At 39.3% G+C, this 12,833-nt stretch overlaps 1 protein-coding gene across 1 annotated transcript in view; it reads left to right on the forward strand.

The window, feature by feature from the left end:
* Nucleotides 1-12,833, forward strand: part of LOC104283886 (cohesin subunit SA-2-like) — a 60,847-nt gene that overhangs the window by 28,384 nt on the left and 19,630 nt on the right. Inside the window, exons 13-16 of the mRNA XM_009882121.1 lie at nt 8,466-8,573; nt 10,607-10,715; nt 11,494-11,611; nt 12,515-12,618. Of these exons, the coding sequence (XP_009880423.1) occupies nt 8,466-8,573; nt 10,607-10,715; nt 11,494-11,611; nt 12,515-12,618 (439 nt within the window). The remainder of the gene's footprint in view (nt 1-8,465; nt 8,574-10,606; nt 10,716-11,493; nt 11,612-12,514; nt 12,619-12,833) is intronic.

The raw sequence follows: 12,833 nt of genomic DNA on the forward strand, positions 1-12,833 counted from the left end.
ATTTTCAATGCAAAATAAGAATAAAAAACTTACTGCATTTCATTGTTAATACAGTTGAGATGTTAGGACTCAATAAGTGTCTCTTGTGTCTCAGGGTATAAGTTGAATTCTGTTGATGCAGATGCTTGCCTCCATGTACAGTGTGGTGCATTGTCACCTTGTGGGATTTGTTTTTCTGTTTATGCCAGAAGTATTGATCATTGCTAGATGAGGATGTAGACCTTAGTGGACCAAATAATATGATGTTGTAGGTATTTACATTAAATTTCAAGTACGTTTGTATGTTGAAGTGCTCCTTTATAGTCTAGACTCACTCCTGTCTCATTTTGTGTTCATTGATTTGAGTGGCATTTCGTGAAGCCTACTTCAACATACACATCGTGATGCTGTAAGCATAGCGTGCTTTTCTGAAGGGAGTACCATTGTTTGGGCCTCACTAGTAGTAGCTACAGATACATTGTCTTTGTGTTTACAACGTCCATTTCTACATCCCTTGGTTCTCCGTGGTGTGTAGCTATTGAAACAAAGCACAATGCTGTGTCTGTGTGTATAACGTGTCCCTGTGCTAGGAGGAGCAGCACACCATTGTTGAAGTACAAAGATGCTGTACACCACTTACGGCTGCCCTTGTTCTGTGTCTGAACTAAGAAGTGCTATATTGGCACTGCAGCTGTTTATCATCTCTGGCTTTATTATAAGGGATCATGTTCTCATTAATGCAAGCTGCAGCTATACAAGTTTGATCAGTGCTTCTTTTTCCCTGAAGCAATTGTTTCCTAATTTTTCTTAAATATGATTTCCAATGTGAATAAATGTCTTCTAAAGCTTTCGGAATGACATTTTTTTCATCATAAAATGTAGTTTTCATAAGTAAAATAGATACATTTTGAAGTTGTTTTTAATTAGGCTGCATGCAGGCCTAGCAAATACACGCTTCTCTTTCTTTTTGCTCATCTGTTGCGTAGCCATCCTCTTTTCTGCCACCTCTCTCCCCCCAGTTGCTCTGAGCCCTGCTGATTTGGCTTAGTTATTGGAGTGATGAAAGTGGGAATTGGGGACGCAATAAACAAATTCAATGACAGCTCTTCTCTTTGATGAGACTAGTACTGACCAGTCTATAAAACCTGTGTGAAGAGAATGCAGATAATATAGACAGTCGCATGTACAGACTTCCTAATAGGAGCCTGCATCAAGATGCCTTCCAGCAGGGGAAAAGCTTATGCCTTAGTACATACAATAGTGTCAGAAAGGACTCGCTGCTGGCATTGCAAAAGCAAAGAAGTTTCAGGGCCAGTCTGTCCCAAATAGGTGCATCTCGTAGCTCAAAACTAGTATCTGGATATTTAGCAGTAATGCCGCTTGATGCATGCAGTAAAGCATGAAATGGGGTTGGGGACAGCAACTGCCCTGCCTTTAAAGAATAATAAATGACAGCTTGTATAAATGGCACTTCTATTTGTATACATTGATGCAATAATTTTTTTTGCTGCTGTTGTGATGCCGTATTGGCTTCTCTGTGGATGGCTCATTTTTGTCTTCTGCAAACTTGGCAACTGAATTCTAGTTGCCCCACTTGAATTTTTAGTGAGGCCTGAAAGACCTTTCAGTGTGAAGTTTCCATTTTTAAAGGTACCTGCAAGAACCTCTGTCTCCTGAACTCCCCATACTTGATTTGGAATCATGGATTATTTTTAACAAATAATATATTCTTAACTGGTTGGATACTGACCTCTAGAACGTGTCTCTAATCTTGGAATAAAAATCTTTTGTTGTTTCATAATGTGTTGGCAAGAAGCAAAGCCAGAGAAACTTTTTTCCTCCAGTTCACTGGGTGCTCTGTGACTTTCTTGGAGAAAATTTACTATATCAGTCACTCTTTTTTTACTGACTTCCATAATTGTCCTTTGGGTGAGTATAGCAGCAAGACCTCACTGCCAGTGAATTATTTTTGTCATGTTTTATGGTTGCAGTGGAGCTGTGCTCCATGTAGGTTAGTAACAGCTTTGCCCATCTCTTAAACATCACTGCATTCCAGTCCTGTGGACGTTGACCACTCTGCGTGCTACTGGCCCATAAAACTGCTATGCTGGCCTTTACGTTCTCTCTCTTGCTAGCTAGAGAGGCAGTGAAAACACTGATCTTTTCAATTCACTTAGATGTGTTCCATTATTAAAAAAATATTCCAGTGCTGTCTCAAACACCTCTTGCTATGCATATACCTGTTTTTTCATATCCGTATTTGTATTTTCATCTTGTCTGTCTCTGTGAGCTGAGGTTTTTTTTTTCTTCTTGTTTGTTGCATGTTGTCTCAATTGAATGCCAAGGTCTTTGGGCTAGTAGATTTCTATTTTTACACAGCATGAAGCAATCCTCAAACTGAAATGAGCCTATGAGGCTTAGCATAATAGAAATTATTAATGCTACTGAATTATGCATAATTGTTAGCATTAATGTTGCAAAGGATCTGAGAGGGAATAGAACTAGGAAGGAAATAAAGAGGGAGAAAATGTGAGTGACAATGAGAGACCAAGGAATCTTACTGAAAACCTTGCTCTTTAGGAGCCAAATTAGTTTAGTGTGCTTACTGCCAGACAATTCTGCTCATTTTCATGTGCTTGACTACCTAAAAGAGCAGAGGGATTTTGGAAGAGAGCGGCAAAAGTAATAAGGTAACTGTAGTAGATGAATGAGGAAAGGTTACAAGTGCTGCAGGTATGGGCACAAATCTACAAATAGCTTAAATATGGTGATGGGAAAAATGTAACTAGAAATTAAACTGAGTTTTAAACAGAAAACTTTAAAGTTTGAAATCTGAAAGAGTTGTCTTAGTGAGAACTGTGAGTATATTGCACTCATTGAGGACTTCACATAGTTTGAAAACTATTTAATGGAGCTGATAAATACACTAATTCTCCAAAGCACTAAAGTGCTTTGACAATGGTCAGTAGAGTTAATCCAACTTAAAAGTCAAGGAACTGAGGCTTGTAAGTTCCCAGTCTCCTGCTTAGCACAGGAGATGCAAGTCAAGTAGCGGCACATGACTGTTGTGCTTAAAAACCTCAAGTCTCCCTTCCGATTCCCAACTAGACTGGGAAGGATGTTTTAGTTTGGAGAGGGAGGGGCTACACTGTAGGAGAAACTGGAAGACTGGATTTGGTGAAGGATGCCAAGGCAAATAATATAACATATGTTACTACTTCTAGTGGTAGATGTAGGTGTCCCATGACAAGTAATTCACTGTCAGCAGTCAGCTGAACTCTGTCATTCTGTAGTGCGATTTCATAGCTAAGTCATGGACTTTGGAGGAGAAATGGGCGTTTGTTAGGCAAATGCACTGTGTCTGGCAAGGTTGTTCAGACAAGCCATTGTGCAGAAAAACAGTTCGGTTTATTGAAGGCTTAAATGCTATTATAAAATGTGTTTTCACGTGATTGTAAAAAATAAGCTGAAGAGATGCTTTGCATACAAATAAGGAAATTATCCACCTTTGTCTTATTTAGTGGCTTTTAGGAAAATAAAGAAATGTTATCTTGAAGTTGATAGAAGTAACGTATGAAGCAGTGAAGCAAATTATACTGCAATTATGGTTTCTTGCATCGATAACTTGGTTGTAGCAGATTAGGTGATATCAAAAGGGAACAGCATGGAGCTCTTCACAGCTCCTCTGTGATTCCTTCAGGTCCACCACACTCCTGTTCAGGTGGAGTTGTGGTAGTGCTTTGTCAAGCCTATTCCAAACAAAGCAAAAGTGAAGGACCAAAATGGAACAAAGGCATGTGCTTTCTCCTCTGTCTTCTCTTTTCCATCCTTTCAGGTTTATGCTTTCTTGGAAGTTACCTTCAGTTATTTTCTGCCATCCTGCACCTTTTTTTCCAAGAACCTTGAGATCTCTTCTGAAATCTTATCTTTCCTGTCTGAAGAGTTAACAGAAAAAATAATTGCATGTCTCCTAGAGTTATATTTCTTAACCAAAACAGCATACCATACAGCATCTGTCTAATGTGCATCTTCTTTCGTTCTGTCAGCATAATCATAGAATCACAGTGTATTGCAACATGCTAATCCTATTTTAAAGTGGGTGGGAAAGGACTCTTGTTATATTGTAGTGGCAACCATGTTATCGTCTATCTTTCTGATCACTAAAGTGTCAACTTGAAATACCTGCAATGACAGCAGGGTAGAAAGGGAGATAACAACAGATTAGCTGATTTTTCTACTTAAAAATTTTATCTCAGACATTAGAGTATTTCCAGCATATAATTTTTGTATGATAGTGCTCAGTGCACAAATTTGGGTGTTTAACTTGAATTAATTTTAAATGCAAAATGAACAGATTTTTTTTTTTTTTGATGGAGATGCTATACCTTGGATTACCGATGTCTCCATAATGTTGCACCAGATCTTTCCCTGCACAGCCATTAAAAGCAAAAAGAATAAGGTGGCAAACCTCTGAAAAGTGCATCAGGTGTATTTTTGTTTAATGTTGTGATTTTGATAGTTATCCTTGGTATAAGCAATAACACAGACCAAGAGAGGCAACTCCAGCAGTCATGCCTCTTGCTTTTTGTTCTATTTTACTGTACGCAAGATATGAAATCTTTCAACTGGTGCCATATGCAGAACAAAATGGGTCTTTGATCTCCCCCTAGAATATCCCAACTTATTCTTCATGACATGTTCACAGTGAAGTGCAGAGAAAATGGTATGTCATTACATTGGTATGTGGAAGGCTAGGCCTGTTTATTTTTAGGCACCTAAACACTGGCAGGCACTTCGGGCTTAACCTTTATCTGTTGCTTGGCATTCTGAGAACTGCAAATTTGCAGCAGTATTATTGCTGTATTTGAAGTATTCTTTGAATGTTTGATGATTGGCTTATGTATGCAAAAAAGAAAAGCACCCATTTACTGTGGTAGTATTAATGGTAGTGGTAGCAGCTGTAGTCAAGTGCTGCTACTTCCAGAGGCAAGTAAAACCCCTAAGCACTCATTTGAGTGGGAACTGTGAGTATAAACCTCACTGTATCACAGAGAGTAGTGGTTGAGCAGTATGTGAAAAGTAGTAGTAGTAGTAGATACAGGTATTCCCTCACATTCAAGAAAGAAAAAAAATATAAAAAAATCAGGTGCTCAAGTGGTGTTGTGAGTGTCTGTCAGCCTGTGCTGCAAAGAAAATGGGTTGTTTTCCCCTCCTTTGCTCCTGTGCTATTAGGGAGTGCTTCATACGTGGCCGGAGCACCTGACCTAGCCTTGTCTTGAGGAGGGAGGAAATAACACTGCTGTAGATTAATGCAACTGGGGCAAATTCCTAGCCTCTTTGAAGACAAAGTTAAAACCAAGGAGGTTAGGATTTTAGAATCACAGAATGATTGAGGTTGGAAGGCACTTCTGGGGGTCATGTGGTTCAATCCCCCTTCTCAAGCAGGGCTGCCTAGAGCCAGTTGCCCTGGACTACATCCAGATGGCTTTTGAATATCTTCAGTGATGGAGACTCCACAGCCTCTCTGGGCAGCCTGTGACAGTGCTCTGTCACCCTCACAGTAAAAACATATTTTCTGATGTTCAGAGGAAACCTCCTGTGTTTCAGTTTGTCCCTGTTGCCTCTGGTCCTGTCACTGAGCAGAGCCTGGCTCCATCTTCTTTGCACCCTCCCTTCAGGTACTTATACACATCGGTAAGTTCCCCTCTGAGCCTTCTCTTCTCGAGTTTGAACAGTCCCAGCTCTCTCAGCCTTCCCTTGTAGGAGAGATGCTCCAGTCCCTTAATCATCTTTGTGGCCCTTCATTGGACTCTCTCCAATATGTCTATGCCTCTTATGTTGGGGAGCCCAGCACTGGACCCAGCACTCCAGGTGTGGCCTTACCAGTGCTGAGTAGAGAGAAAGGATCACCTCCCTTGACTTGCTAGCAACGCTCCTCCTAATGCAGCCCAGGATACCATTAGCTTTCTTTGCTGCAAGGTGGTGGCTCACCTTCAGCTTTGTGTCCACCAGCCCACCTAGGCCCTTTCCTAAGGAAAGGCAGTTTCAGTTGCACTGGAAAGGCAGAGTCCTTAATTTTTACCCAAGGAGATGGCAGGCATGTTGCTGAGCTCTTTGAGCTATCTGAACAATTTAGGCAAGGATTTTTTTTTTAAATAGAGACACACAGGTATTGCATTCACTATTTCTGTAAATGTTCTAAGAAGAGAAAACCAGAAACATAAAGAATAGAAAATTAAAATATAAAAAAAAGTGTACATTTGACTGGCATGTTCATACAGGAAATTCCATTCCAGCATAAGAAAACAATTTTTTACTGTGGGGGTGGTCCAATACTGGAACGGGTTGCCAGAGAAATTGTGGAGTCTCTCACTTTGTAGATATTCAAAACCTGATTGGAAACAACCCTCAGCAACCTGCTCTAGCTGATCCTTCTCTGAGCAGGGGGTTGAACTACATGATCTCTAGAGGTGCTGTCCATCCTCAGCTGTTCTTTGATTCTTTGTTGGTCCACTCTGGATCATGGCATATTTGTATAGAAATTTCTTCTTTTTCAAGCTGTCCCCGGTTTTTTGAAAATATATAGAGAGAAAATGACAAAGGCAGCTTCATAGAAACTAGTGCTTTGAAAGAATTAAATAATAGATTGACATTAAAAGAATGAAAGAAACGTTTTCACACTGCTAGTTTAGTTCAGTTAATTCCCCACAGCCTTTTAATATAAAGACTTTCTATATCACATATTTTTACTCCTGTAAGTGCAATTTGTTGTCAGTTTTTGTTTTACTCTCACTTGTTAAACTCGTAGAAGTTTAATGAATTTGATACTTCATTTGTGGCTTCACGGGACACACCAACACTATTCATATACTCTAATGCACCATGTTCCCTCTTTCAGTTTCTTACTATTTAACTTCAATAAACACATTTTTACTCTATTTCCCTAGTTCTGTAGATGACTGAGTAAGACTCGCATAAATATTTTCCTTTATGTTCGTTTCATGATATATATGCTCGGAGCACTTTCTATATGTCCTATTGCTGCAAGTATATACTCAAAGGGTATTGCATGCTAAAAGAGGCCCGAGTGCCCTGGTTGAGGGCAAACATTATCTTGCGAGACTGACCCATTGCGTTGGAGACATACCATCAGCACTTCCATTTAGACACCTTTTTACTGTTCTAGTGACCATTGTAAGCAACCATGGAAAAATGTGAAAAATTCGAGTGATACATGAGTAAATACATTGTAAAGCTAAAATTCACGGGGTGTCAACTTCTATAAATGAGAGGCTATTGGCTTTGAGATTTTAACCCTCCCACTCACCGCCCGCCCCCTATTTTAAATCCCAGACAGTGGTAAAAGATATTTGCAATGGACACTCCAGTGATATTCTCACTTAAGGTGAGCTCATTTTTTTCAGTCAGGTTGGAGGATGTTTTGGGGCTTTGTGGCTTGTGAGGATGCTAAAGGATGTGCTGGGTTTGGAGACAAATGGGCAAGTGCAGGAAGGTCTGCTAATCTTTGTAAGACATCACTCCCAGAAAATGAAGAGCGTGAATCCTCAGTTTTAGAGAAGGTAGTGGACCACAGCTGTAGATGGTTTTAAACTGTTACTACCTGAGGATTGAGTGCAGTAATAAATAAAAAACCGTTCCCCTCGCCTGGCTGTAGTAAGTGTAAGGATCTCATATGTTGTTCTTTTATTCTCTGAAGTAGGTTAGTGCAGTGACATTGCTATGCCAGTAAGAAACATTTTGGAACTGTAATCCTTGCTTTGAGCTTCACTCCTCTGGTATCTCTTCAGTGGGTTATGCAGCCTTGATACTTCACTTTCCTTTTTGCAAAAGGTTGATATTAATGCTATTTCTACCTCTCATAGAGTGTTCTAGGTTTACTAGTTGGCATGTGGTATTTTCAAGATGCATAACTGAATGAAAAAATTGTGACTTTGAGTGTGTTTGCACATAAAGGTCACAGTCATAAGCATGCTATCAGGAATGTATTTTGATTTCTTTTTACATGTGACTGTATAAGCCTAGTGTAAGAGAATATAGGTTTTAAAATACTGTAATAAATAATTAAAAAGAATTGGTACTGCAAAATGAAGGTGGCTTCTTGTTTATTAACTTCTATGGTGAGCATCTAAGCATGAAGTAGAGGCATGATTTTCCTATTTTATTACTGTTACTCTTTTTACCATGACCACTAATCAACCTTAATTATATTTTAAATTAATGTTCATGTCCATGCAGTGGGCCTGATTCATCATGGCTTGCACAGATCTCTGTTTCTCTACACAGTGAGTAAAAGAATGCTGCCAATTTTGTTTGATAGCATTTTTAGATATTTCCTACAAAAATTCAGCTGTGTAAACAAGTTGCATAGCTATGGAGAATCAGGTCTAGTAAAAGCTGGACATAGCATTCATAATATTCTTTGCAGATAAACCTGAACTATAACTTCCGTTGTTATTTTTGCCTAGGAACTGTGAGGATGTGTTATCAGCTGAAGACTGTGAAACGTTATACCAATTTGTTTATACCACACACCGTCCACTTGCGGTAGCAGCTGGGGAATTCCTTTATACAAGGTATCTCTGCCTGCCTGCATGTCTGCTTCTTGCATATTCTCATTTGTTTCAGAATGAAGGTGGATTTATTTAAGAGGGACATTAAGCATTCATTTTTCTGCTGGAAGTGTGTACTGTGAGGATAGTTGATATGCTTTCTTCTGCTGAATCAGAAGAGAAATGCTGTCTGGGGGTAATCATTGGTTCCCCTGCACAGCCCTGGCACAATAGGCATGAGAAAAGTTGCAAGACTAACATAGAGAATATGAAACAACTCACGGATCCACAGATGCCATGCTATGTTGAGAGTATACCTCCTTTCTTTCTACTTTCTTTTTCTGTTGCTTTGCTTCTTACAAGCTAATTCATCACCTGGCATCTGCTAGGTTTCCATGGCTTTGGTGATTAATCACAAAAATGGCCTCCTCTTCTCCCTTTGGAAGTTGCCTTATACATTGTAAAGGCTTTGAATAATGAGAGATGCAGCAGATTAAAAAGCCCTCCCAATTTTCTGTCAGGTTAATGAAGTACAGGGTTTATCTTCCCCAGGAGTAACTCTTATAAATGGGCCTCTTATAACAATGGTTGCATGAAGTGAATGGAGTTGGTGTGCTAAAAAGAGAAGAAATAAATATTCTGTCTCTACGGCTGAGAGAAATAATTTTGCCTTACAAAGAGGAATGAAAATAAAAATATTTTGGCAAGACTTTTGTGGGGAAAAATTCAGAAATAATAATGATTTGTGTTTCTCGCGTGAGAATTCTCATTGTGAGCATCTCCTCCTAGCTGTCTCTCCCTATCTAGCTGAACTGCTGACATTCTGGGGTTTGTGGAGCCAAATCCAACAGAAAGACAAATTAAGATAAATTTCTGTTTTGATGAGTCTTCTATCACATCTGCTAGTCTTACTTAGTCTTTTGTGTTGATCCTAATATTCTATCATAAATCAGGTGGTTTTCGGTCCTAATATTCTATCATAAATCAGGTGGTTTTCCTCTAAGAACAGTGCTGCTTTTTGCCATTGAAGTCATTGCCACGATAACTTTACTTTTCCTACCCAGCTTCCCAGTGCAGCGTGGACACTTTGACCCTGTAAACCTCATCCTTGTTCTTGTTTGCTCAGTTCTTCTCTCTTGCCAGTATAGAAACGTTCATTCTAGTGTGATAGAGATGTTAGTGACACCCTCCTTTCCCTGGTCATACTGATAAAAGTTTTAGTATAAATGCTTGTGCCATTTTTTTCCCTTCATCTTGGATTGCATGAAATCTCCTCAATGTTTGCATTTTTAACTTAGGTTCCTTACTCAGCTGGCATAAATTATACCAGCAGAAGCACTTTCTGAAAGTTTTTCTAAGCTTTTACTGACATTGAGTAGCGTGGTCCTGCTCTTAAACCCAAGCCATTTGGGCCTTCCGTTAATCTGTGGGGATGGCCTTCCTGGATTTATTTTGGGATTAGCACTTTTGCTGAGCAGTACAGTCACACTCATTTTGGATAAAGAGGGAAATGAAAATTGAAGTGTCATATTGTGCTTCATACTTCAGGCAGAAGAGGAAGAACAGTTTTTCTACGGTATTTGTGAACTTGAGTAAATTGCCTCTTATAAATACAAGATACTACGCTTTCTTTAAGAAGCTTCAGTTCTAAAATGTACCATGATGTGAATAATGGTCGGGTAGTAATATCTCTACTGTGTTCTTAAGGTTTAAATTCAGCCTAGAGCAAGCCCCTTTTCAAGCATGAGCAAATGCCTGTCTCATTATATGTTCAGTGTTGTGGAATCTGCATCTGTTGTCCAGAAAGCTGGCAGGGTACCTGTGAAACTGTCAGAAATAGTCTCTGCATCCACAGGGATAGCAGATCTCTCATGACGGAAAACAATCTAATCTCTTTTCCTTTCATCTGTTAAAAAAGTATAACGTGATTTGGAGTAATGAAGTAGACGTTTAGAAGAAATACAGTCCTTCGGATCTTGACAGAATTAGTGTTACATCGGCAGATGAGTATAAGGAGAATGTGGCAGAGCTGGACTGACTTCCTTTTCTGTTGGCAGGCTGCTTAGTCATGAGGGAGATGAAGAAGTTCAGCCCAAAGGAGGAGGGAAGTTTGGGGCGAGTACTGGCCAGTTGAAAAGACTAATACATTTTTTCCTGGAGAGTGAGGTGAGGAGAATAGCCCCTGCAGTAAGCCCTTAAAATCCAGTGTTGCATATTAAATCAAATCTTGGCTTCCTTTTGAAAGCTATTTCTGGTGGTGAGCTCTGAAATGTTTGGTGCTTGGGATGTTTTCAGTCTCTAGGATGAGTTTTTAATGAAGACTTTTCTGTTCTGTTGTATTAAAACTAATTTACAACTATGCTAATGGAGAGAATCAGTGCTGAAGCAGCTTCTGAAAACAGCCTGAAAGACTAATGCCACTGACGGGGTTTTTTGGTGTGTGTCCATGCCTTTCTTCAGGCAGATATGGGTTGCTGTACCATGGCTCAATGCTGACTAAGAACTGCGTAGTTTTGCTGAGTTTTATCAGCTTAAATGCTGTACTTCACCATTTAGCTTTTGCAGTGGTGCAGACCTATGTCTGGCCGAAGTGTGTCAGGCACAGCAGTTTTGAATCTTTCTGCAAAGAATTTCAGACAGTAAATGTTGTTATGACCAGCAATATAAAAGCAAAACAGTAGTTAGTTTTAAAGAGAATACTTAAATTACAAAGGAAAGTTATCCTAAAAAGACAAAATAAAAGCTTTTTTTCCTGCTTTGTATCAGGCTGGAGACATAGTGTTTAAGTGTTGATTAGCCTCAAAGTAAGTACGGTAGTATACTGTGTGTGACTATATGTGTGAATGACAAAGCTTTGTAATTAGAAAAAGGGAGAGGAACGTATGGAGCTGTATTTCTTTTAATGATGTGTTTGTTTCTATAAGCTTGTGCTTTTAATCCCTAGCTACACAAACATGTTGCATACCTCATAGACAGCTTGTGGGACTGGGCAGGCAAATTCCTGAAGGACTGGGAGTGCATGACCACTCTTCTACTAAAAAATGCTGAAGAAGGTGGAGAAGGTGCGTAAGCAAAGAGCTTAGTTTTGTCTGAATTAATCTCTTGATATTGTTTTTTTTTGAACTTTGCCTCCAGCTAGTTTAGGATCATTCCATATTACAGTACTGTTTGATCCTGAATTGTGGTCCCCCAGGGCCACAAAGCAGATGCAACTCAATGCACTACCGATACGATATTTATATCAACATATTTGTTTTATTCAGTATTCTGTATTTATGTAATGTTGGTTTAGAAACTTTGCAAGAATACTTGCATAATTAAGCTATAATACTTATGGAGCATTCACTTTGTTTGTCCAAAACTTAAGGATCTAAAAGTATTAATTGATTGAAGTGCAATTGTCGGACTGTTGTTCATGCCTGAAAAGAAAATGAGTAATGTGTCTAGTTCATTGACATCTAACACTCTAGAGGATTAGTTTTTTGTAGAATGATTTTAAAGCGAACTGAAATAAATCTTGAAGGTCCCTTCAAACCCAAACCATTCTATGCTTCTATGAATAGTTGTTATGGTAGAACTGGAGGTGGATGCGTGATTGAAATCAAAGTTCGTAGACCCAGTGAGTTAAAGCATTTTGGTACTTGAAAAAGCAGTTTTGTCCTTAATGGAACAGTAGTCAGTAGGAGTAGGCCTCATTAAAACTGGCTGTGTTTTTGGGAGCCCAACTGCCCTAAAAAGTTTAGCCATGAGAGGAATAATTGTTTTTGTGTATAGTAAATATAGGAAATAGTTTACTTCGAATTAAATTCAAGCACTCTCTCGGTGTTTATTTAGCAACACTGCATCTTTCTTTCTGTAGTGTCCTTCCACAGTTGCTCAGATAAATGGATAGGCTTTTCATTAGCTGTTGCTGTATCTTCATTTTTCTTTTGTGTGATGCTGAAAAGGGGCTGATTTACTTACAGAACTGAGTGATGCCCATGAAAGTGCTCTCATTGAAATCATCCTCGCAACGGTTAGAGAAGCAGCTGAAGGTCATCCGCCAGTGGGCAGAGGTGCAGCCAAAAAAGTCAGTGCGTCTTAGTCTTATTTATTGTCCCGTAATCACGTTCTCTTTGCCTTATGTGCTTTGCCAGACAGCGTGTTCCTAGTGGTAGGTATATCTTCAGAAATAAGATGGCTTATTTTTATGAAACGGCACAGTGTCTTTTGACCTCCAGATCCTATTAGTAGTGGATATTGAAGGAGATGAGCATTAGAGGAGAGCTAGCTGAAGCATGTTAT

This window comes from Charadrius vociferus, unplaced genomic scaffold (assembly GCF_000708025.1).
Source record: "Charadrius vociferus isolate BGI_N301 unplaced genomic scaffold, ASM70802v2 scaffold273, whole genome shotgun sequence".
NCBI classification, from domain to species: domain Eukaryota; kingdom Metazoa; phylum Chordata; class Aves; order Charadriiformes; family Charadriidae; genus Charadrius; species Charadrius vociferus.